This window comes from Phyllobates terribilis, unplaced genomic scaffold (genome assembly GCF_046119375.1).
Source record: "Phyllobates terribilis strain yellow unplaced genomic scaffold, ASM4611937v1 Scaffold_1__5_contigs__length_1240528914, whole genome shotgun sequence".
Classification (NCBI taxonomy): Eukaryota; Metazoa; Chordata; class Amphibia; order Anura; family Dendrobatidae; genus Phyllobates; species Phyllobates terribilis.
Window position 1 is genome coordinate 980,747,372 of NW_027362761.1, and position 22,319 is coordinate 980,769,690.

The following is a 22,319-nucleotide window of genomic DNA, read 5'->3' on the forward strand; positions in this document are numbered from 1 at the left end:
GATCCAGCCAAATGCAGACAAACTGATTGGTCGTCGTTTCATACTACAGATGGACAATGACCCAAAACATAAAGCCAAAGCAACCCAGGAGTTTATTAAAGCAAAGAAGTGGAATATTCTTGAATGGCCAAGTCAGTCACCTGATCTCAACCCAATTGAGCATGCATTTCACTTGTTAAAGACTAAACTTCAGACAGAAAGGCCCACAAACAAACAGCAACTGAAAACCACCGCAGTGAAGGCCTGGAAGAGCTTCAAAAAGGAGGAAACACAGCGTCTGGTGATGTCCATGAGTTCAAGACTTCAGGTAGTCATTGCCAACAAAGGGTTTTCAACCAAGTACTAGATATGAACATTTTATTTACAATTATTTAATCTGTCCAATTACTTTTTGTCCCTTAAAAAAAGGGTGGCACATGTTAAGGAGCTGAAACTCCTAAACCCTTCATCCAATTTTAATGTGGATACTCTCAAATGAAAGTGAAAGTCTGAACTTCAACTGCATCTGAATTGTTTTGTTTAAAATTCATTGTGGTAATGTCTAGAACCAAAATTAGAAAAATATTGTCTCTGTCCAAATATATATGGACCTAACTGTATCTCCCCCCTCCGCCCCTGTACAGAGAGCCCCCTCCAACACTACATCTCTCCTCTCAACCCCTGTATACAGTTCATCCTGCAGTACATCGCTTCTTAGTTACAGACATGCAGGCACATTGCTGCTTCCTGGTATAAGCTCTGCACTGTATTGAATGAGTGTCTGTCCCTTTTCATTACATGATCCCTCATAGAAGAAGCTCTATTCTAGGCACGACCCAGAGCAGACCTAAGCTGGCATAAAGACAGAGGAGATAGAGAAAGTGCACTGTGCAGAATCAACCCTGAGCTGGAACGACCGGATGGTTCTAAAAGCAACTGAAGGGTAAATAGGTGGTCATCCTTAGGGAGATTGAGGAGTACAAAATGGGGTAGATTTAAAAGTGGCATTAGTAACTCAATGTCACCTACCCCGTCTGTAACTTTTAGAAGGGGAAAATCAATAAGGGACCACCTGGTTAACAGTCATTATGTCGCCCCAAAAACCATATGTACATGGCTTGATCGGGTCTGAACTGTACCTATAGGTGTGGTTCCTGCAGTTTCTGCCATTACATTGAGGTGGGCAAGACCTTTACAAGTGCTGTCACTGGTAAAACCTATCACATGAAGCAATTTGCAAATTGTAGAACTGCTGGGGTTATCTACATGTGCACATGCTCATGCCCCATGAATTACGTGGGCTAGACAAAAAGGCTACTCAGGGTCTGTATCAGTGAGCACTTAAGAGACATCAGAAACGGCAGGGACATGCCATTGGCTTGACATATCACTCAGAAGCATGATGGGAGTCTAAACTCTATCTCACTTAAAATGCTAGAGGTAATTCCACCCTCAGTACGTCTGGGGTATTGGGATAAAAAAGTTTTACAATGAGAGGCAATGATGGACGTTCTGGCTTGACACGGTATCTCCTAACGGAATGAATGAACATCTTAATTTTGTCAGTTTCATTTGAGGAGAGCACTTAAGTAACTTTACTTGTATAGATCCCTGAAAATATAGAATTCCAACTATTGGAATAGAATGTGGGAATACGGTATTCTCTTTTTTAAACTATCTAGTTTTATTTCCCCATTAACCTTAAAGTCTATATTGAGGAACATGGTGAGCATGTATTTATGTCTGTTCTTCGTTTGTATACTCTCCTTTTTTCTGAAATGTATGCCCTGTAGTTTTAAATAAGGGAATATCCATTTCAATTTATGACCCCCCACCGCCCAACCCCCCTCACCCAAATGTAGTTTCTCCCCCATGACAGAAGACCTCCTCTCCTCTCTGCTAGCTCACTCACACTTCACCACCTGTGCCCTCAACCCCCTCCCCTCCCATCTCATCCCTAACCTCACCACTGTCCTCATCCCCGCCCTAACCCATCTTTTCAACCTATCACTTAAATCCGGCACTTTCCCATCATCCTTCAAGAATGCCACAAACACCCATCCTCAAAAAACCCTCCCTTGACCCTGCAATAGTCTCCAACTACCGCCCGATATCTCTCCTCCCTTTTGCCTCAAAATTACTTGAACAGCACGTTCATGCCGAGCTGTCCTCCCACCTCTTCGACCGCCTTCAATCCGGTTTCCGACCCCACCACTCCACCGAAACAGCCCTAACTAAAGTCACCAACGACCTACTGACCGCCAAGAACAAGCGACACTACTCCGTCCTCCTTCTTCTCGACCTCTCCGCCGCCTTCGACACAGTCGACCACCCCCTCCTACTCCACATCCTAGAATCCATTGGCATCACTGACCTAGCCCTCTCATGTATATCCTCCTACCTAACGGACCGGACTTTCAGTGTCACCCACTCCCACACCTCATCCTCGCCCCACCCCCTTTCTGTTGGAGTTCCCCAAGGCTCAGTCCTGGGACCACTACTCTTCTCCGCATACACCCTCGGCCTGGGGAAACTCATCGAATCCCACGGCCTCCAATACCACCTCTACGCTGACGACACCCAGCTCTACCTATTTGGCCCCGACATTTCCGCCCTACTATCCAAAATTCCCCAATGCCTATCCGCCATCTCATCCTTCTTCTCCGCCCGATTCCTCAAACTCAACATGGACAAGACCGAGATAATTGTCTTCCCCCCCAACCGCTCTCCCCAGCTCCACAACTTATCCATCACAATCAACGACTGCACCCTCTCACCCGTCTCCCACGCCAAGTGCCTCGGGGTAATCCTCGACTCCTCCCTCTCCTTCAAGCCCCACATCGAAGCCCTCGCCACCGCCTGCCGACTCCAACTGAGGCACATTGCCCGAATCCGCTCGTTCCTTGACCAGGACTCGGCAAAAACGCTTATCCACGCCCTCATCATCTCCCGTCTCGGCTACTGCAACCCCTGCTCACTGGCCTCCCCGCTTCCTCCCTCGCACCTCTCCGCACCATCCTCAATTCCGCTGCCCGACTCATCCACCTATCTCTTCGTTTCACCCCCGCCTCCCCTCTCTGCCAAGCCCTTCACTGGCTCCCCATTGCCCTGAGATCACGGTTCAAAACCCTAACCCTAACATACAAGGCCATACATAACCTGTACCCTCCCTACGTCTCCGACCTGGTTTCCAGATATGTCCCCCCGCGCGATCTTCGCTCCTCTCAAGAACTTCTCCTCTTCTCCCCTCTCATTTCCTCCTCCCACAACCGCCTACAAGACTTCTCTCGTGCATCCGCCATACTCTGGAACTCTCTCCCCCATCACATCCGACACTCCCCTACTGTGGGAACCTTCAAGAAAAACCTAAAGACCCACCTCTTCCTTCAGGCCTACAGCCCACACTGAGACCCATCCGCTACACCATCTCACCCTCTCCTCTCCCCTTCCTCCTGTCTCCCCACCCACCCCCTATAGACTGTGAGCCCTCGTGGACAGGACCCCCTGCCCTACTGTACCAGTGCGCCTCGTTTTATGTTTCATGTTCATGTCTCTGTCTGCCCCTACACTTGTAAAGCGCCATGGAACCTAATGGCGCTATATAAATATTTAATAATAATAATAATAATAATTGAGAATGCTAAACGTATATTCGGGTGAGAGTCCACTGAGTGCTCTATAATTTATAAACCTCATCCCAATCCTGGTATGCATGGCACCCCTCATCCCCATCCTGGTATGCATAGCACCCCTCACCCCCAATCCTGGTATGCATGGCACCCCTCATCCCTATCCTGGTATGCATGGCACCCCTCATCCCTATCCTGGTATGCATGGCACCCCTCATCCCTGTCCTGGTATGCATGGCATCCCTCATCCCTGTCCTGGTATGCATGGCACCCCTCATCCCTGTCCTGGTATGCATGGCACCCCTCATCCCTGTCCTGGTATGCATGGCACCCCTCATCCCTGTCCTGGTATGCATGGCACCCCTCATCCCTATCCTGGTATGCATGGCACCCCTCATCCCTATCCTGGTATGCATGGCACCCCTCATCCTGATTTTAAAAGTGGGTTATATTGGCACAAATGAATAAATATATGTATACATTATTATACAGACCACATTGCCTTTTGGGTAGTTAAAGTTATATACTTGAGTAGACCCAAAATCACAAAAGTTTATCTCAAATAGAATCTCATAAAGTGACACAAAATTAAACATATCCCAACAATAAGAAATTAGACTAATATAATCTGTATTTCATGGGGACAGAATACCCAACTATTCTAATTGAGAGAAACGTTGTTACCTGTGCATTAACCAACTGACCAAAAATGTCAAGTTATGATTCAATTATTTTGCTATAGATTTCAATGCAAGTCACATGCTACTGCGACCTATGAATGATCGGGTCATTTTTTTTTGTTTTAACAGCAAAATCACAGCTCTATAATAGTTACGCAACATGCCATCCTATAGTCCCAGCCTTTCAGATTCAACAAGTTAGGTGGAGGTGCAATACCAGATACAACCCATGGACACAAGTGGCGCTGTTTCTGGAAGAAAGCAGTCATGTCTTTTTAATCCTGTGAAACCACACCAGTGGCTTTTTCGTAAATGGAGTAATATGTAGTAATAATTACGGTAGATTGTTGCGGTGTCAATAGCAGGATACTCATTGATGCCGAATTATAAAATTATATCCACTTTAACATATTAGATTGTTATGCAAGGACATATTATTGTGAAATGCAAACATATGAAATTCTACAAAGAGTGAAAATGTATGGAGAGTTTATGAAATGGACAGTGACATCCAGGACCGGTGCCGAGGAGGAATGTGGAGATAATGCTACACATGTGAAGTTAAGGGTGGGGACTGCTACAGGTAATGCTGTTTTTGGCTAAGAATCAACGCTTAATGCAAGACACTGGGGTCAAGTTACAGGAGAAAAGGGCAGATGCAGATTTCTGAATGATGTTCTCAGAAGCCTAAATGATAAAACAGAAGATCCTGTTCTTGGCAGAGATTATCTGAGGACATTTGATCTAAGGATTCCCTAGGTCAAGGCTATGATATAGGATGTACAGGATGCACAGCTGTATCTAGTGACATAACGGATCATGTGCCAGGAATTAATGGAATCATTTTGTGGGGTCAAATTCTGGGAGAGCAGCCCATGGGGCTATTATGGTCCTTTTAATATTTTAGACATTATTCCATTTTTTGGGAGCAGAGGGCATTTGTTCTGAAAATAATATATGCATGGCTACAGATGAAATAGCTTGGAACTGGTAGACAAAGTTAAATAACCTAATAATGACATTATTATGGAGAAGGTGGGGTGTTCCTTTGTTCAGGATAAATTTGATACTTACTGCTTGGTTTACCAACAAATTTCAGCTGAAAGCTGTGACTTTCAAGCAGCGTGCACCTTGTAATCGGCCTATTGTCCAGTAATGATTGTTTAAAATTGTTTAAAATGGACAACGCCTTTCATTTAACCATCACTAATTGCCCTGTAAGCCTTTTAGAAAAATCAGTTGCTTAGAAAACGAGTTAAAAAGACACCTCATTATAAGAACGTGGGCTTTTATATTAATTACCGTGGACAAATACAACATAAATGTACTGTACCAACTCCTTTAACTAACAAACCATCATTAATATGAAATTGTTGGGGGGGGTCACCCAGAACCATCATCAATTATCTTCGGCAACAGTCGGGTATAAGCAATGTATGAAGCAACCATCGGAGCCCCGTGAATTGTTTAGTGTTATCCCACGAAGAACAACCTCTGCAATGAGTTTGTATGTTTTCCCCGTCTCTGCGTGGGTTTCCTCCGGGTTCTCCGGTTTCCTCCCACACTCCAAAAAAACCCATACTGATAGGGAATGTAGATTGTGAGCCCCAATGGGGACAGCGATGATCATGTATGTAAAGCGCTGCGGAATATGTTGGCGCTACATAAAAATAAAGATGTTGATGATTTAGTGTTCCATGCCGAGTTCTGCTGCTTATTTCCCTTTCCCTTACACTGCAGTATTCGACACTAGCCAGGGGGTCCACCCTATTATTTTGGTTACTACCGGCTGATGCTGGAGCAGAAATTAGGTCAACAGTAGAGGGGTTGGGCTCATACGGATTGGTCATTAATAGTCCCAGACACAACCCTTTTAAGTCTCAAGTATTCAGTGTCTTGACCAGCATTACATTATCTGTAGATCTGTAGCCTATGTTTGGCAACAAATATCTGAAATTTAGTCATATTTATACAAATTCAATCCATGCTCCCCAAGCCTCCAGTACTCGGATTTAGTTTACGTAGGAAAGGGAATACATGAACAGAGTACGTACCAGAAAGCAAAAAAGAGCAGGTTAAAGTCCGGAATTGCACTTCTGTATGGCCAAGTTTAGCTACATTAGTTCCGCAGGAAGGTATACAAGCTAAAAACCACTCCAACTACATGTCCTTAAATTGAATGATATTTCCGTCTTACCCTACATATGTACTGATTCTTCTCTCCTGGAGAGAATGTTTGAGACCGGACGATCACACTGTTTCGCACAAACGGCCGCTGTCTTGATCCAAGGCTACTCCTATCCTTGGGACGGACAGACATATTTTCGTGAATGGCTTCTTCTGTATTTGTTTCTTTGTCAACCTTTGATTCCAGCACAGAAAAGAAAAAATAGATCTTAACATTTAATAAATTCATCAATTTGTAACAAGTAATAGTAAGAGAACAAAAAAATGAATAAAACATGTGGCAAGTAAAAAGTAAACTGGGGAGAATGCAAGAAAACAGAGAGCCGATAGTCTGTGTCAAACTCACAGCTGGTGTCATAGAGAATAGGGCTCACTACACTATAAAACTTTCTGCCATTCATTTCTAGATTGAAATCTGCCTAAGGGAACATGAGGATGTTCAGCTTGGAGAGAAATAACATCTCTGCACTTCTTCACTTCACAGCAGACCTCGCATGACCTTCAGATTAATATTTACATGCCTGATCATTTATTTAAGCATCGTATAATGTATCTGAATTTCACATCAAGCGGCAAGGCTGTTAAATAAAGCAGGTAGACGCTGGAACACATATTGGCTAGGACTTGGCTTCCAATACTTTGCATGATAAACCAATGGTTAGGATTTCATATAATTCATTCCTTAATTAAAGGTTGATGTCAACTTCTTAGATATGGCAGAGTTATCCTTAGGAAAGGTGATTAATATCAGATTGGGGGGTCTGACACCCAGAACCCCACCTATTGGCTGCTTGGCGGTCCCGTGGAGGACAAATGTAAACAGTGTATGCAGAGGAACAGCACAGCTCCACACACTGTTTAGTGGCCACAGACGGGTACTGCAGCTTAGCTCCTATTCAAATAAATTATAGGCTAGGTCATTGACATCAAAAGAGTGAAGAACCCCTTTAGTTGATGACATTACACCATTTCATCGGATATGACCATTACTGACAAAAAAATCTGATACCACCTTTCAATCTCAGTGAGGCCATCACATTATTTGTTCATATGAATTGTAAGGGTATGTTCACACATGGTGTTTTAGCAGCATATTTTATTGCGTATTTTATACAGCATACTAGTGCGTAAAATAAGCAGCGTTTTACGGTACTAGCATAATCAATAAGGTTTCTTAAATCTCATGCACATGCTGCATTTTCTTTCCACATGTATTCTGAGCTCTGCTGCGGTTCTGCCAAGACGCACGTCAATTCTTCAGCAGTTTTCGCAGCACTTAAAATAAATGAGTGAAAGGCGCAAGTAAAAAAAGCTGCAAGAACACACAGAAAATAGAGACAAAAATGCAAGTATTGTGAACAGTTTTTCCTGACACTATTCTGGTTTTTGGTGCAGAAACACAATGTGTGAATGTTCCCTAAGATCTAAAGGGCAAAGTTTGTCCTTGTAGAGTGACAAGCCAGGCCTGGCATGTCAGAGTGAGGAGACTTGTATGCCATGCATGCTCCTCTGGGAAATTAAATATGCAAATTGCCTCTTCAGAGAGGAAGAAGACTAGAACTCTAGTGCCACCTACTGGAAGTAGCAATCCTAAGTCACTATGCACCTTTTAGCGAGCCTTGCCACATTACTTCGGATAAGAAGCCAAACCAGAATCTCAATTTGCAGACACAATATTTCAGCTTATTGCCCCTCGTCAGTGCAAAGCATGAGATCTGATTTGGCTAGGTGAGAGGTTCAAGACTGGGATCTACGGGGTAACTGAAGACAATGTGTCTTCCGTGGGCATAATACTACTCAGACAACACAGGGTGAGGGTAAAACAGTGTGGCAATATTCTATTGAACCACCATCAGAAAATAAACATATAGAACAGTCCCAGCAAATACCCAAGATGGTGCAAAATGACAGTCTCACCCTTTCGCTGGCCCGCCAGGAATAGAGCAACTGCGACTTTGGGACTTCAAGGGCCAACTGCCTCAACCAGTGGCCCCCCGCTTTTGGCGGCCCCCCACAGAGAGGAGGTAGCGGCAAGCTTAGGAAGCTGACAGTTCATCGAGGTACAAGGTCAGGAGACCCGAGAGTCCCATCCTGGCTTCTCCGAACAACTCCATGGGTTCCAGGCAACCTGAGGGTCCCACCTGGCAACCCCAAACAACATATCCATGGGGCCAGGTGACCTCATAGTCCCAACCTGGTTTCCCCAAATGTATCCATGGGTTCTCTGATGGTCACTGGACTAAATCTGTATCCTTCCAGTCAGGGCCGTGTACCCTTAGACTGGAATCCTGTAGAATTCAAATCTGTGTCTCTCTAGATGGAGCCATGCTACCAATCTGCTGTCCTGAAGAGTCTGTCTTATTCTCTCTGTAAAGTCTGTATGCTACAGAGGCATATATCCCTTAAATAGTACACAATTGTCCTTTCAAGCACACATCCACAGGTCAAGGAGGGAAGGTGAGGGCTCATGTCTCATTGAGCCTTTAATCAATTTACATAGTTGGTATAGCAGGGGGGGCTCTTTTAAATCAACAACTACCTGTATTAGTACAATATGCAATTAGCATAGTAACAAACATCATTGTTCCACCATGAGTCACTGTCCTCCTTGACCAGCCAAAGAAACATACATTCAAAAGTCAACACAAAGACAATAGTGTATTTCTCTTGGCTTAACAAATCTAGACATCTGGCTATTTAAGATTAGAAGGTGTGTCGCCACAGTAAAGTTTCACCTTATGGAGAGTGACAAGACAGGCCTAGCAAGTCAGATTGAGATCCCAGTCTTCAGCCTCTCACCTAGCCAAATCAGGTCTCATACTTTGAACTGACGAGGGGCAATACCCCGAAACACCGTGTCTGCAAATTGAGATTTTGGTTTGGCGTTGGCTTTAATCCTAAGTCATATGGCAAGGCTTGTTAAAGGGTCAATATTGACTTTTAGCATTGCTGCTTCCAATAGGTGGCACTAGAGTTCTAGTCCTCTTCCTCTCTGAAGAAGCAATTTGAATAACTGTACCCCAAGGTATGTGGCCGCTGTAGTGACTTCGTCACGATCCACATTGAACTATAGTACAACTTGACAATATTTACCAGGGTTGGAAGCTCAGCAGCAGGTGAAGCGGTGGAGGTAGGATCCCATCTGTGTGTTTCCTCATAGGGTTCACCATGTGCCTCCTCTGGGTTACCACTGAGTGACGGGGAATAATAGTCATCCAGAAGATCTGTGGTGCAATGTTCATCAAGGGCATCAAATGACTCCTCCGTTGGTATTTCTATCCTATACACAATAGTATGAAGAGGTTGAGAACTACATGATGCAATGTCAGCATTCATGATCTAACACAAATTAGTCATAAAGAAAAGTTACATAGGTGAGATATAATGGACAATACTTTCATGTTCTACAGCATTAGTGCAATATTCTCTCATCTAACTTTGAGCCTTCATTGTACTTCCGGTTCACTAATTTGTTAAACTGTGAAAGTGGTACAGACTGGGACCAAAACATTCCTTATTGGGGGGAAGGTAGTTAAGTGCACCATCTAGATTAATTGTAAAATTAATAAAAATTTATGTAAAATTAATAAAAAATATGGTGAACAAGTCAGGGTCAGGTCTGGTGAGGCTTCTTACAGATGCCTTTGTAATAATGAATCAGTGAATTAAGGGCCTTATTTGTCATTGAGTTTTTTTCAGCCACTTTTTGTTCTTGTGGTATTCGTTGACATTTGAGCCAAATTCTTCAAAATGGCGCTCAGGTTTCATGAATTATGCACAAAGTAAAAAAGGGTCCTTAACTCCTTCAGGACCGAAGTATTTTCCGTGTTTTGCTCCCCTTCTTCCCAGAGCCATAACTTTTTTTATTTTTCGGTCAATATGGCTGTGTGAGGGCTTATTTTTTGTGGGATAAGTTATACTTTTGAACGACATCACTGGTTTTACCATATTGAGTACTGGAAAGCAGGAAAAATATTCCAAGTGCGGTGAAATTGCAAAAAAAAAATGCAATTCCACATTTATTTATTTTTTACCACGTTCACAGAAAGCTAAAACTGACCTGCTATTACTATTCTCCAGGTCATTACAAGTTTGTGGATACCAAACATGTATAGGTTCTTTTTTATTTAAGTGGTGAAAACAAAAATCCAAAGTTTGCTTAAAAAAAAAATAGCGCCATTTTCCGAGACCTGTAGCGTCTACATTTTTCGTGATCTGGGGCCGGGTGAGGGCTTATTTTTAGCATGCCAAGCTGATGTTTTTATTGATACCATTTTGGGGCAGATACGATGTTTTGATCACCCTTTATTGCAATGTTGCGGCTACCAAAAAAACGTAGTTCTGCCGTTTAGAATTTTTTTTCTCATTACGCAGTTTACCGATCGGATTAATTCTTTTTTTATATTGATAGATCGAGCGATTCTGAACCCGGTCGATACCAAATATGTGTGGTTTTTTTTGGTTTGTTTTTTACTGATTTATTTTGAATGGTGCGGAAGGGTGGTGGTTTAAACTTCAATATATTTTTTAAAACATTTTTTTTTTTTTACACTTTTAGCTTGCTTCAATAGTCTCCAAAGAAGACTAGAAGCTGCAGTTGTGTGACCCCCTCTGCTACACACAGGCGATCTGCTGGCCTGTGTGTAGCGAAATAGCTCACTTGCTATGAGCGCCGACCACTGGGTGGCGCTCATAGCAATCTGGCAATGACAACTACAGGGGTCTCCTCCCATCGGTGACCAGCGATCATGTGACAGGGTTGCCGATGGGCGGGGCCAATGACGCGCTTCCCGGAAGTACGAGTTAAATGCCGTTGTCAGAGATTGACAGCGGCATTTAACTAGTTAACCACGGGTGGATCAGGATTCCAACCACAGCTGTTGTGGGCACATGTCAGATGTACAGATCAGCTGGCATGTGCCCGGAAAAGTGCGGGCTCAGTGCCAGAGCCCACGCTAAACAGGGGGATCTGACGTGGGGCGTACTAATACGTTCCAGCTCAGAAAGGGGTTACAAAAAAAAAAAGAAGTAAACTTTTTAGTGCAAAAAGTTCACATGTGCCATTAAAATGACAAAATTCTAGCAAAAATTTCAGCTATACATACAAAATAAAATCACTCCAGGAAGGGACTGGAGTACAGTTGTGCAAAAATTGTGCCTTTTTAAAAAGTTGCAATTGATGAATCGTCTGAAAAAAATTGTAAATTAAAGAGAAGTAAAGGGCACAAATGAGAAATGGGCTAAAAAAGAGGCAAATGCAATAATGAATTGGACCCTAAATGTGCAATCGAAAGACTGAAAAAAAATTGCCATAGGCTTATAATAGTTTTTGGTTACTGTCCACCTCTTGCAAAGCTACCTCCACTAAAAATTGCCGTGGTGTACTTCCTTGCTGGCCTGTCTCAGATTTCTAAGAAGTTATGGGCACATTTTTCACACCCAACATTGTTATTTCGAAGTACTGAACCACTGTTATGTCGTAGCCAAATATTTCCACTTCAGCTAGGAATGTGAACTGTAAAAGTATAGATGTTAGAGTTACCTTAAAGTGTACCCCCAGTGTAAACTATCATAGCATAGAACGAGGGGCCCATTATGACCATCAGCCAAGGTCACACGTACACCTTGAGGCAGCTCTGGGCGAGAATAACTAAGAGGATGCAGAAACATCTCCCTCATAAAAGTAGAATGAGACAGAATCTGCTCCACAGCTGCCTATTAAGCAGAAAATGGTCTTCTTTTCTGTCACAAGAATATAAAACCACAGAGAACACCGCCATATAAAAACTCCACTCTGCTACATGCAATCTTTAGAATATAGGGTAGTACAGGTAAAAGAAAAACAAACAGTACAGATCGTGCAGTTCCCCTAGGATTTGGGGCTAAGAACTAACGGATTACCATTCCTCTGCAGGACACATCTGCTCCTGATCACCATCACTGGCTTCTTCCTGGGCTAATTCTTGTTCCACCGCTTGCAGCTCAGCAGATGTCCTCTCTAGCAATGCTGACACTGCATCCTGGCAGAAAATCGAGTGAAAGCAGTCAGCGGTTGATCATGAAAGGAAAAGCAGACAGGAATAAAAAAAAAAAAAAAGAAAAAGAGCAATTTTAACTACAGCTCCATAATCTTTAATTGAAATTCTGTTTGACTTCTGTCATCTGGCATCAGCCACTGCGGCAGAATAAATTATTATACAACCTCAAATAAAACCAGTCAAATTTCAGATGCCGGGCTACACTCGTGCTTCAAAGGCAGATGTGCACTGACAGGAGTCAATTGCTCTCATCTTTAAGTGTGGATAAAAAAAAAGGTACAAAGTGATTTTGGTAACTAACTTTTTTTTTTTTTTTTAATATAGATATTCCATGCATCGTAGATGTGCAAGGCATAGAACAGAGGTAATGGTTAAAGAGGTTGTACACTACTTTTACATTGATGGCCTATCCTTAGGATATGTAATCATTGTCTGATCGGCCCGGGTCCGAAACTCTGCACCCCCGCTGATCAGCTGATATCTGTGTCGTCCGGAAGTACTCACTTGCCAAGCTGCTCCATCTACTTGTAGTGCCCTCCACAGGGTACTGCACATCCGCCTCCTATTGATTGGAATAGGAGGCAGGCGGATGTCCAGTACCAAGCCCAGGCCACTACAAGTAGACAGAGCAGCTTGGCAAGTGAGTACTTCTGGCCAACACAGATATCAGCTGATGGGTGGGGGTGCCGGACCCCAGCCGATCAGACAATGATTATCTATTCTAAGGATAGGCCATCAATGTAAAAGTAGTGGACAACCTCTTTAAGGGAGTTTGATATGGAGTTTTGCTGCAGCCATCAAGAACCAAATCAAGGAGTATCTTATAGTTTTTTTTTTTAATCTCGTAAAGGCATAATAATAGCATTTTGAGATTTATCACTGGACCATTTTTTTTTTTACTAAACATAATTTGCTGTAATGTAAAATACCCAAATTATTGACTGCACTATTGCGCCTTGGTAAAAATGAGATGCCATCATATCCTCCATGGGGAATTAATGGCAGAAGAATTTGGAATGGTTCTTGTATGGTTTCAAGGAGAAGGCATCCATATTTACAAACTTGGTCCTTGTCACTTCGTAATCTTGCTAATCCAGTGTTTGGATTTTTTGTTTTAAACTATAATATGCATTTTTTTATGTCAATTGTGACTATTTTTGAATGAGTTATTTTATTAGGGGATGGCTCACTTCAAATCTGCAGTATGCGCATTAGCAGTTAAATTGTGTTGCACATTACAAGAATTTTCCAAGGCTACGCCATCAAGTTATACTTCATAAAACCTAAAAGACAGAGCAGGGCAGACGACCTAAAAAAGGAATATTTCACATTCTAACACTCACTAAACTCACCACTGCTCATTTCTCGATTGACATTTTCTATATTCTGGCAATTTGGTACTCCCAACAGACTGGATTATTAGTATTGAAAGAGTAACTTAAAAAAATATATATATTTATTGCTCAGTCTTTGCAATGTAATGAATTTTTGTAAAACGCTTCATTAGTTTATTTGGCTTCCTTATTTGTGCCCAGTTTAAGAGCTTTAAGAAGTTACTTTTAACTGCTGCTCACACAGAGTGTCAGAGAGAGAAAGTCCCCTAAAAAGATTGTTTGAATAAAGTGTAAGGATCTTGCTGAGCAGCAGTTGAAAGCAGCTTCTAAAGGAGCATGAACTGGACATTGAAACAGCACCGCAGTGTAGTGTTAGGGAGAGAGAAAATACACATTAGGTAATGAAGAATATGACAAACTCATAACTTTGCAAAGGCTGATCATTAATTATAGAAAAACAAAGTTTATTTACTCTTTAGCCATATTTATACAGTATCTCTAATACTGAGATGTATGTACATAAAATTCCCATGCAAAGTACGATTCATTAAAAATACATTATTTGTGGCCACATTCCTTTATTATCTACAGAGTATCAGGCACCTTGAAAAAGCACTAACTTTATTAACTTACCAAATCCAGATCTGCAGGTCGTGTCTTGTCCAATACAGACTTTTCAGCAGTCTCTTTTGGATGATGAATGGATCTGCAGGGCATCAACATGTGCCACCGAGAATATACTTCATTTGTAAATGACAGGTCTGCCAGATTGATCTGGATACCAGCCTGCAACACAGATAAAGAAGGAAACATGAAAACCTCTTTCAGCATTTTGTTTAATAGATATATATATATATTATAGATAGATATAGATATATATATATATATATATATATATATATATATATATATATATATATATATATATACTTTTTTTTTTTTTTTTTGATGTTTCAGATGTTTGGCCAACACTACCCTGAGAGTCGCTGGGCCTCCGTTCTACACAGGTCAAAAGGAATCATTTCTGTTTTCATTTCCCCTCCCCCCACAGACATGCCACTAGCAACAAAACGAGAAAAAAACAACAACTTATACTGCATTGGATTTGAAGCAAGCGCCTGTGGAAATCAAGATGCAGAACTACTGACTGGCAGGACCACTGAGCAGCGCCAGTCCATGCATGCAATTGTCTAAGGCAGTACATGGGGCTTTCTACAGATATCCCTTCCACTCAGAAAACAGTCTGTGAACTTTATTCCCAATGAGATAAGGTTTCCAAACGTAATATCAGAATATTTAGGCTAGATTAAGGATGTCAATAAGTGTAATAATCACTAGCAATCCCAACAATTCTGTTTAAGATCATTTTTGATGCAATAGACAAAATGATTAAGTATGTAAAATGTATCGCTATGATAGGCTTTAAAGGGGTTGTCCAGGACTTTAACATTGATGGCCTAGGTTATCAATGTCTGATCTGTGGAGGTGCAACAAATGGCATACCCGCCAAACAGCTGTTCCCAGAGGAAAGGGATGCCTGAAGTGCTCAGTTATGGAGCATGTGTGTCCTTGCTAACCGCTTCTCTAAGCTTAACATAATATAGAGCTGAGTGGCACAAGATGGCCAGCCGTGATCATGATATTGCAGTGCTCTGTCAGAAGAGATTTATGCCGTGTATGGCCACCCACAGTCTGTGAAGAGAGTGGCAGCCAGTGGAGGGTTTTGTTAGCAGTCATGATCATGTATTCCATTTGGCGAGTATTTTTCTCACGAAGGTCATTTCGATTTAGGGTAAATGCACGAATTTGCGCTGTCTGTGTATTGTTTATTATATATGCTGATTACGGAGCTCACTGGAATATGTTGGTGCCATATATTGTTCCTAGTGTTATGCAGGCATGATTATTTAATGGTGAAGAACGTGCTCATTATTTGGGCCCTGGCAGAAACTAACTGTCTGCATAGTTTTCCACAGAACCTTAACTGCATTAAAGGAAAACAGTCACTAGAAAGTGACCTATTGTAAAATTTTGGCAATGTTTGTTTTTTCCTTTCAAGTTACAAACTTTATTAAAAAGAAAAAAAAATGTAATCTTGTAATTTGAATATATTTTTAGACTGATACTTCCTGTCTTTTTAGAAGAGTTTGCAGCAAAGCTCTTCATCAGATGCAGGATTACAATGACAGGTAGATCCTATGTATAAAGCTGATAACACAGGATCCTATGATTACACAGCTCCCCCCCCCCCCCCGTCACAATGACCCTTACACCCACGCATTAGAAGCTTCAGAGGAGATTGGTCAGGAACTGCCACTGTAGCTAACGTACATGTGTTGTTTTCTGAAACAATAGGAAGATGGGGTCTAAAGAAGCCCAAGTGGTCAGTGTGAAAGTTGAAAGATTTAAATTTTTAATTCAGATTGTGATATGTTAAAAAAAAAAAAAAAAAAAAAACTAACAAAATTAAAAAATAATACATTTAAAACAAAAACCTGATTTCAATAATAGGTCATTTTCTGATGGGAATCTATCGTCATGTATCGTCTAACTCTACTAGTCCTCTCTTTGATAAGCGCTGTCTAACCATGCGTTCAACAATGAATGACTGTGTTCTCTCTATACTGTACACGGGTTGAAAAGTGCCAATCAGTGGTTGGGAGCTGGGATAGCTAGAGCTCATGAATATGGAGGACTAATTAGCAGGAGCTTCTCATTGAGAGAACTATCAGAGCGGCAGCAGATAAAGCAATGTTTTATCAAAACTACAGCAAGCAGCCCAGTAAGTGAACATTGTGGGTATCATGGTCTTTGCCCCTACATCTTGCCGCTGTCAGATAAAGAAATAAAAACCTGGTTGAGAAACTTAAAGAGAACCTGTCAGCAGGATTGTGCTAAGTAAACTAATAATGAGATTTTTGTGTACTCACCGTAAAATCTCTTTCTCTTAGCCTCTAATTGGGGGACACAGGACCATGGGTGTTATGCTGCTGTCCACTAGGAGGCGACACTATGCATAATCTGAAAAAATTTAACCGTGGCTTCTCCTCGGCAGTATACACCCCTGGACGGCATCAGCCTTCTCCAGTTTTGTGTAAAAGCAATAGGAGGAACGTAACATGGATAACATACCATGCCTATAAGAAGGCAACTATGTACGAGCTCAAAAAAACAATATGAGAACTCAACATAATAACGGCCCGGAAAGGGCGACAGGGTGGGAACTGTGTCCCCCAATTAGAGGCTAAGAGAAAGAGATTTTACGGTGAGTACACAAAAATCTCCTTTACTCTGTCGCCTCATTGGGGGACACAGGACCATGGGACGTCCCAAAGCAGTCCCTGGGTGGGAAGCAATGGACGAATATTGTGTAGACGGACCCCTACAATTGGGGTACCGCTGCCTGCAGAACACATCTACCCAGGCTCGCGTCTGCTGAGGACTGGGTATGAACCCTGTAGTGTTTGGTAAACGTGTGTAGGCTAGTCCAGGTGGCTGCCTTACACACTTGTTGTGCCGAAGCCTGGTGCCTAATGGTCCAGGAGGCCCCTACCGCACGTGTAGAGTGTGCCGTAACACCTGCTGGAAGAGGAGAATTTTTGAGGCGGTAGGCCTCTTGTATGGTGGATTTGACCCGCCTGGCAAGGGTAGTTTTGGAAGCTGGCAGACCCTTGCGGCCGCCTTCCAGAAGAAGGAAAAGAGAATCAGACTTCCGGAAGGCCACAGTCCTAGACACCTAGATACGCAATGCCCTGACAAGGTCAAGTGTATGCAGAGCCTTCTATACTCTATGAACCGGGACCGGACAGAGGGATGGCAGTGAAATTTCCTCATTGAGGTGGAAGTTGGACACAACCTTCGGAAGGAAGGATGGGACCGTACGGAGAACTACCTTGCCCTGGTAAAAAGCCAGGAAGGGCCATCTGCAGGAGAGTGCTGTCAGTTCAGACACCCTGCATAGCGAGGTGATTGCCACCAGGAAAACCACTTTCTGGGATAGAAGGCGGAGTGGGACTTCCCTAAGGGGTTCAAAGGGTGTTTCCTGCAATGCTGTCAGCAGCAAGTTGAGGTCCCACATTTCTAGTGGTCGTCTGTAGGGGGGAACCAATCTGGAAACCCCCTGAAGAAATGTCCTTACTTGCGGCTTGTTAGCAATGCACCTCTGAAAAAACACAGAGAGCTGACACCTGGCTCTTAAGGGAGGCCAGGGACAGTCTGACCTCCAGACCCGATTGGAGAAACCCAAGTACCCTGGGGAGGGAATAAGGGAATGGGGTCTGGCCACGAGATTCGCACAAGGTAAAGAAGGCTTTCCAGGTACGGTAATAAATCTTAGCAGAGGTTGGCTTCCGTGCCCCGATCATGGTTCCAATGACATCCGGCGAGAACCCTGACTGGGTTAGAACCCAGGTCTCAATGGCCACGCCGTCAAATTGAGGGCCCGTGAGTTCTGGTGGTAGAACGGGCAATGTGACAGAAGATCCGGGCGGTCGGGGAGACGCCAGGGGACGTCTGCTGTGAGCTGTACGATGTCGGCGTACCATGTACGTCTGGGCCAGTCCGGTGCGATTAGGATGGTTGGAACTCCCTCTTGCTTGATCTTCCTCACCACTCTGGATATCAGCGGGAGAGGTGGAAAAATGTACAGGAGCTGGAACTGGGTCCAGTCCTGAACCAGGGCGTCCGCTCTTAGCGCCCGCGGGTCGTGAGTTCTGGCCATGAAGTTGGAGACCTTGGCATTGAAGTGGGATGCCATTAGGTCCACGTCCGGAGTCCCCCAGCGATGGCAGATCTGTCGAAAAACTTCGGGATGGAGAGACCACTCTCCAGAGTCCATTCCTTGCCGGCTGAGGGAGTCTGCTTCCCAGTTGTCCACACCCGGGAATGTGGACCGAACCTGTGTCTTCCGCCCAGTGGAGAATGTGTGTCACTTCTCGCATCGCCTGGGCACTGCGGGTCCCCCCTTGGTGATTCACATATGCCACAGCCGTGGCATTGTCCGACTGTACTCTGATGTGAGAGGCTGCTAGTAAGCGATGGAAGGCTCTCAATGCCAGGAGGATGGCACGAATTTCCAAGATGTTGATGGGCATAGTCGCTTCCGCTGGGAACCACTTGCCCTGTGCTCTGTGGTGTAGTTGCACCGCATCCCAACTAGTCAGGCTCGCGTCGGTGGTCAGAACCTTCCATTGACCCGTGAGAAAGGATTTCCCCTTTGTTAGTGAGGTTGACTTGAGCCACCAGTGCAGGGACCTCATGGTTGACGACGTCAGCTGGAACTCCCTGTCGAGAGAAAAAGGGTTCCTGTCCCATGACTTGAGGATGGCTAGTTGGAGAGGCCTGAGGTGAAGCTGGGCAAATGGGACCGCTTCTATTGCCACCACCATCCTGCCGAGGACTCATGGTAAACCAGAGAGATGGAGAGGCAGTGCCTTGTCCTTGGGAAGGAGCACTAGACCCCTGAAGGTGTTGAATAGCATTCCCAGGAAGGTCAGAGACTGACTCGGGGTTGGTGATGACTTTTGTAGGTTGACTAACCAACCTAGGCGACTCAGAGTGTCGATTGTGATTGAGACGCTGAGCTCGCAGTCCTTGAAGGTGGGAGCCTTGATAAGGAGATCGTCCAGGTATGGAACGACTACTATGCCTCTGGAGTGCAGGACGTCCATGGTGGCTCCAATGACTTTGGTAAACACTCTGGGAGCCATGGCGAGTCCGAGCGGGAGAGCCAAGAACTGCTAGTGGTCCTGGTCGATTGCGAACCTGAGAAATCTCTGATGGGCGGGTGCAATTTGTATATGCAGGTATGCGTCTTGTATGTCTATGGAGGCGATAAATTCTCCCTTTTCCATGGATGCAATGATGGACCAAAGGGACTCCATGCGGAAATGACGTACCCGTACATATTTGTTGAGCTGTATTAGGTTCAGTATGGGCCGTACGCCGCCTCCTTTCTTGGGGACTACGAATAAATTGGAGTAGAACCCTCGGAAGCGCTCGGCCGCGGGGACCGGTACTATGACTGCTGCTTGAAGAAGCGAGAAGACCGCTTGGCGGAAGGCACAAGCCTTGGCTGGCGGTTTTGGGGGAACAGAAAGAAAGAGTCTGTTTGGTGGGTTGGAAGTGAACTCTATCTTGTATCCCGAAGACACTAGTTCCCTGACCCACCTGTCTTCTGTAATGGGCAGCCAGACTTGATGAAAGAGCAAAAGTCGGCCGCCTACAGGTGGGGTGTCTTCCGGAGTCCGTGAGTCATGATGAGGAGGAAGTCTGAGATTTTCCTCCTTTGAACTTTGACTGGCCTGCTTTTGACTGCCAGGTCTTGTCCAACTTTTGCGTCGACCGCGAGTTGTCCCTGCGTAGGGAGAGGTTGCTATTTTGAGCTGGCCGCGAGACGGACCAGCCCGAAGAGTTCCGAAAGTATCGGAATCGAGTTTAGTTACGCTTCTTGTAAGTGCGTTTGGGTTTCAGTTGGGGGAGAGAGGTACTCTTACCCCCGGTGGCGTTGGACATCATCGTGTCCAACTGTTCACCAAAAAGTCGACCACTGAGGTACGGGAGGTGCGTGAGGGACTTTTGAGGTTGCGTCTGCTTTCCATTCCCGCAGCCAGAGGATACGCCGAATCGTGATGGCATTTGATGCTATCTCCGCTGCAGCCCTTGCAGAATCCAGAGCTGCATTAAGCATGTAATCTGTTACAACTGCTATTTGAACTGCTTGGTCCGACAGCTCAGGAGCAGATACTTGGAGGCCAGCTTGTAAATTTTGGGCCCAAGCCAGGATGGCCTCGGCAGCCCAAACTGAAGCGAACGCGGGAGCCAGGGAGGCACCTGCGGCCTCGAAAATTGAACGAGCCATGCGCTCTACCTGCCGGTCTGCTGTGTCCCTGAGGGTTGAGCTATCTAGCAGTGAAAGGAGTGACTGTGCTGCTAGCCTAGAGACGGGGGGATGCACTTCGGGTGGATCTGTCCATTCCTTGGTGGTCTCCTGTGGGAAGGGGTACCGCGCCTCCAGATATTTGCGATTGGTAAACTTCTTCTCAGGCTGTGAGAACTGTTTTTTAAGGATCGACTTAAACTCTGGGTGGTCAAAGAAGACCTTAAGCGGCTTCAGAAGTCCTTCAAAGGAAATCTTGTTTTGTGGTGCCTCCGGGGGCGAATCAGAAATGTCCAGCACCCGATGGATGGACGAGATTACGTCCTCAACTAGCACTGTATTGCTAGGGGAAATTGGGATCAGAGACCCTTCAGTTTCCTTGTCTGAGTCGGAATCACAGATGCCTTCCGAATCCTGTGTATCGCTAAGGCGTCTCCTACTGGGAGAACCAGGGTGGAGGCCTTCTTTGTTCGGGAATCGCTGCGGAGAACTGCATTGTCTGTCCCTGGTAGGGGACGGTCTAGATGATCTGGAACTACGGTGTCTCTCCCTAGAAGGGGATGACCGTGTGCTATGGGATGACGCAGATGAACGTGACCTGTGGGTCCGCTTGCGTCCTGAGCTAGACGTGGATGTGCCCGGGTCGTCATGTCCCTGAGTCGAGCCTTCCCTTTGCAGGGTAGCGTTCATAGCCAAGGCATGACTCTGCAAAGCCTGAAGCAATGTGGAGGTTAGGTTATCTATAGACTGCGTCATAGATTGCAACATCTGAGTGACCCATTCCGGCGTGGCATTGGGGCTCTGGCACAGTAGTCTGGATGCAGTCCTGGCAGTGCGGGTACGTGTTGCCACTTGGGAGAGTATTGCTGCAGGCTGTACAGAGTGCATAATAGCAGTCCTGCCTGGTTCTCTTGGACCTTGAGCCCGGCATAGTGCACTGGGGTGGCTATGAAGAGGGCCCTACAGGGGTGGGTGGCTATGCAGAGGAGCCTGGACTTACAGCCGAGGAAGAACTCCAGCTGTGATCTTATCCCACTGGTGTGCCCCTAGGTCCAGAGTCGAAGATCCAGGGTCCTGTGCCCCCCGGAGATTGGCTGGTCTTCCCTTATCCTGCAGCAGATAATGGCTGCTGGAGTAAAGTTAAGAAAGAAGGGGGGCGGAGAGCTGAAAAGGGCGGCAGAACGGTGTTAAATTGCGCCCTTTCAGTCTCGATCCGCCCCATCTATGACACTGTATTGTCATCCGGGGGGCGGGCCGGGGAAAGGAGGTGGCCTAGCCGAAGCTTAAATTAGATGCCTGCTGCCCAAAGGGACTGCAGGCCGGAGCGGAAGTCCGGGAGGGGGGAGGATCTGAACCGGAACCCCCCCACCCCCCGGATTTAAAGGCAGGATAGCGGTGGGGTATAAGCGGAAGGGGGTGCCCTGTGAAGAGTCCCCCTGAGGCACCGTAGAGCTGGTGCTGCCGCAGAAACAGGGCGCAGGGAGGCCTGTGCCTCTGTTGTGTTCTGCCTGCGCTCCCCCCCAGTCCCGACAGGAGCCCGCAGCAGGGCTGGGGTCCCTGGATTCAGCCGTAGTGTGCTGGCTGCTGGGAGCTGC

General features: G+C 45.0%; 1 protein-coding gene across 2 annotated transcripts in view; it reads right to left on the minus strand.

The window, feature by feature from the left end:
- Positions 1-22,319, minus strand: part of WWC2 (WW and C2 domain containing 2) — a 213,537-nt gene that overhangs the window by 12,900 nt on the left and 178,318 nt on the right. For both annotated transcript variants that reach the window (XM_073643338.1, XM_073643348.1), the window contains exons 16-19: positions 14,481-14,633; positions 12,377-12,495; positions 9,569-9,755; positions 6,486-6,650 (exon numbers count right to left, since the gene is read on the minus strand). In XM_073643338.1, the coding sequence (XP_073499439.1) occupies positions 6,486-6,650; positions 9,569-9,755; positions 12,377-12,495; positions 14,481-14,633 (624 nt within the window). The remainder of the gene's footprint in view (positions 1-6,485; positions 6,651-9,568; positions 9,756-12,376; positions 12,496-14,480; positions 14,634-22,319) is intronic.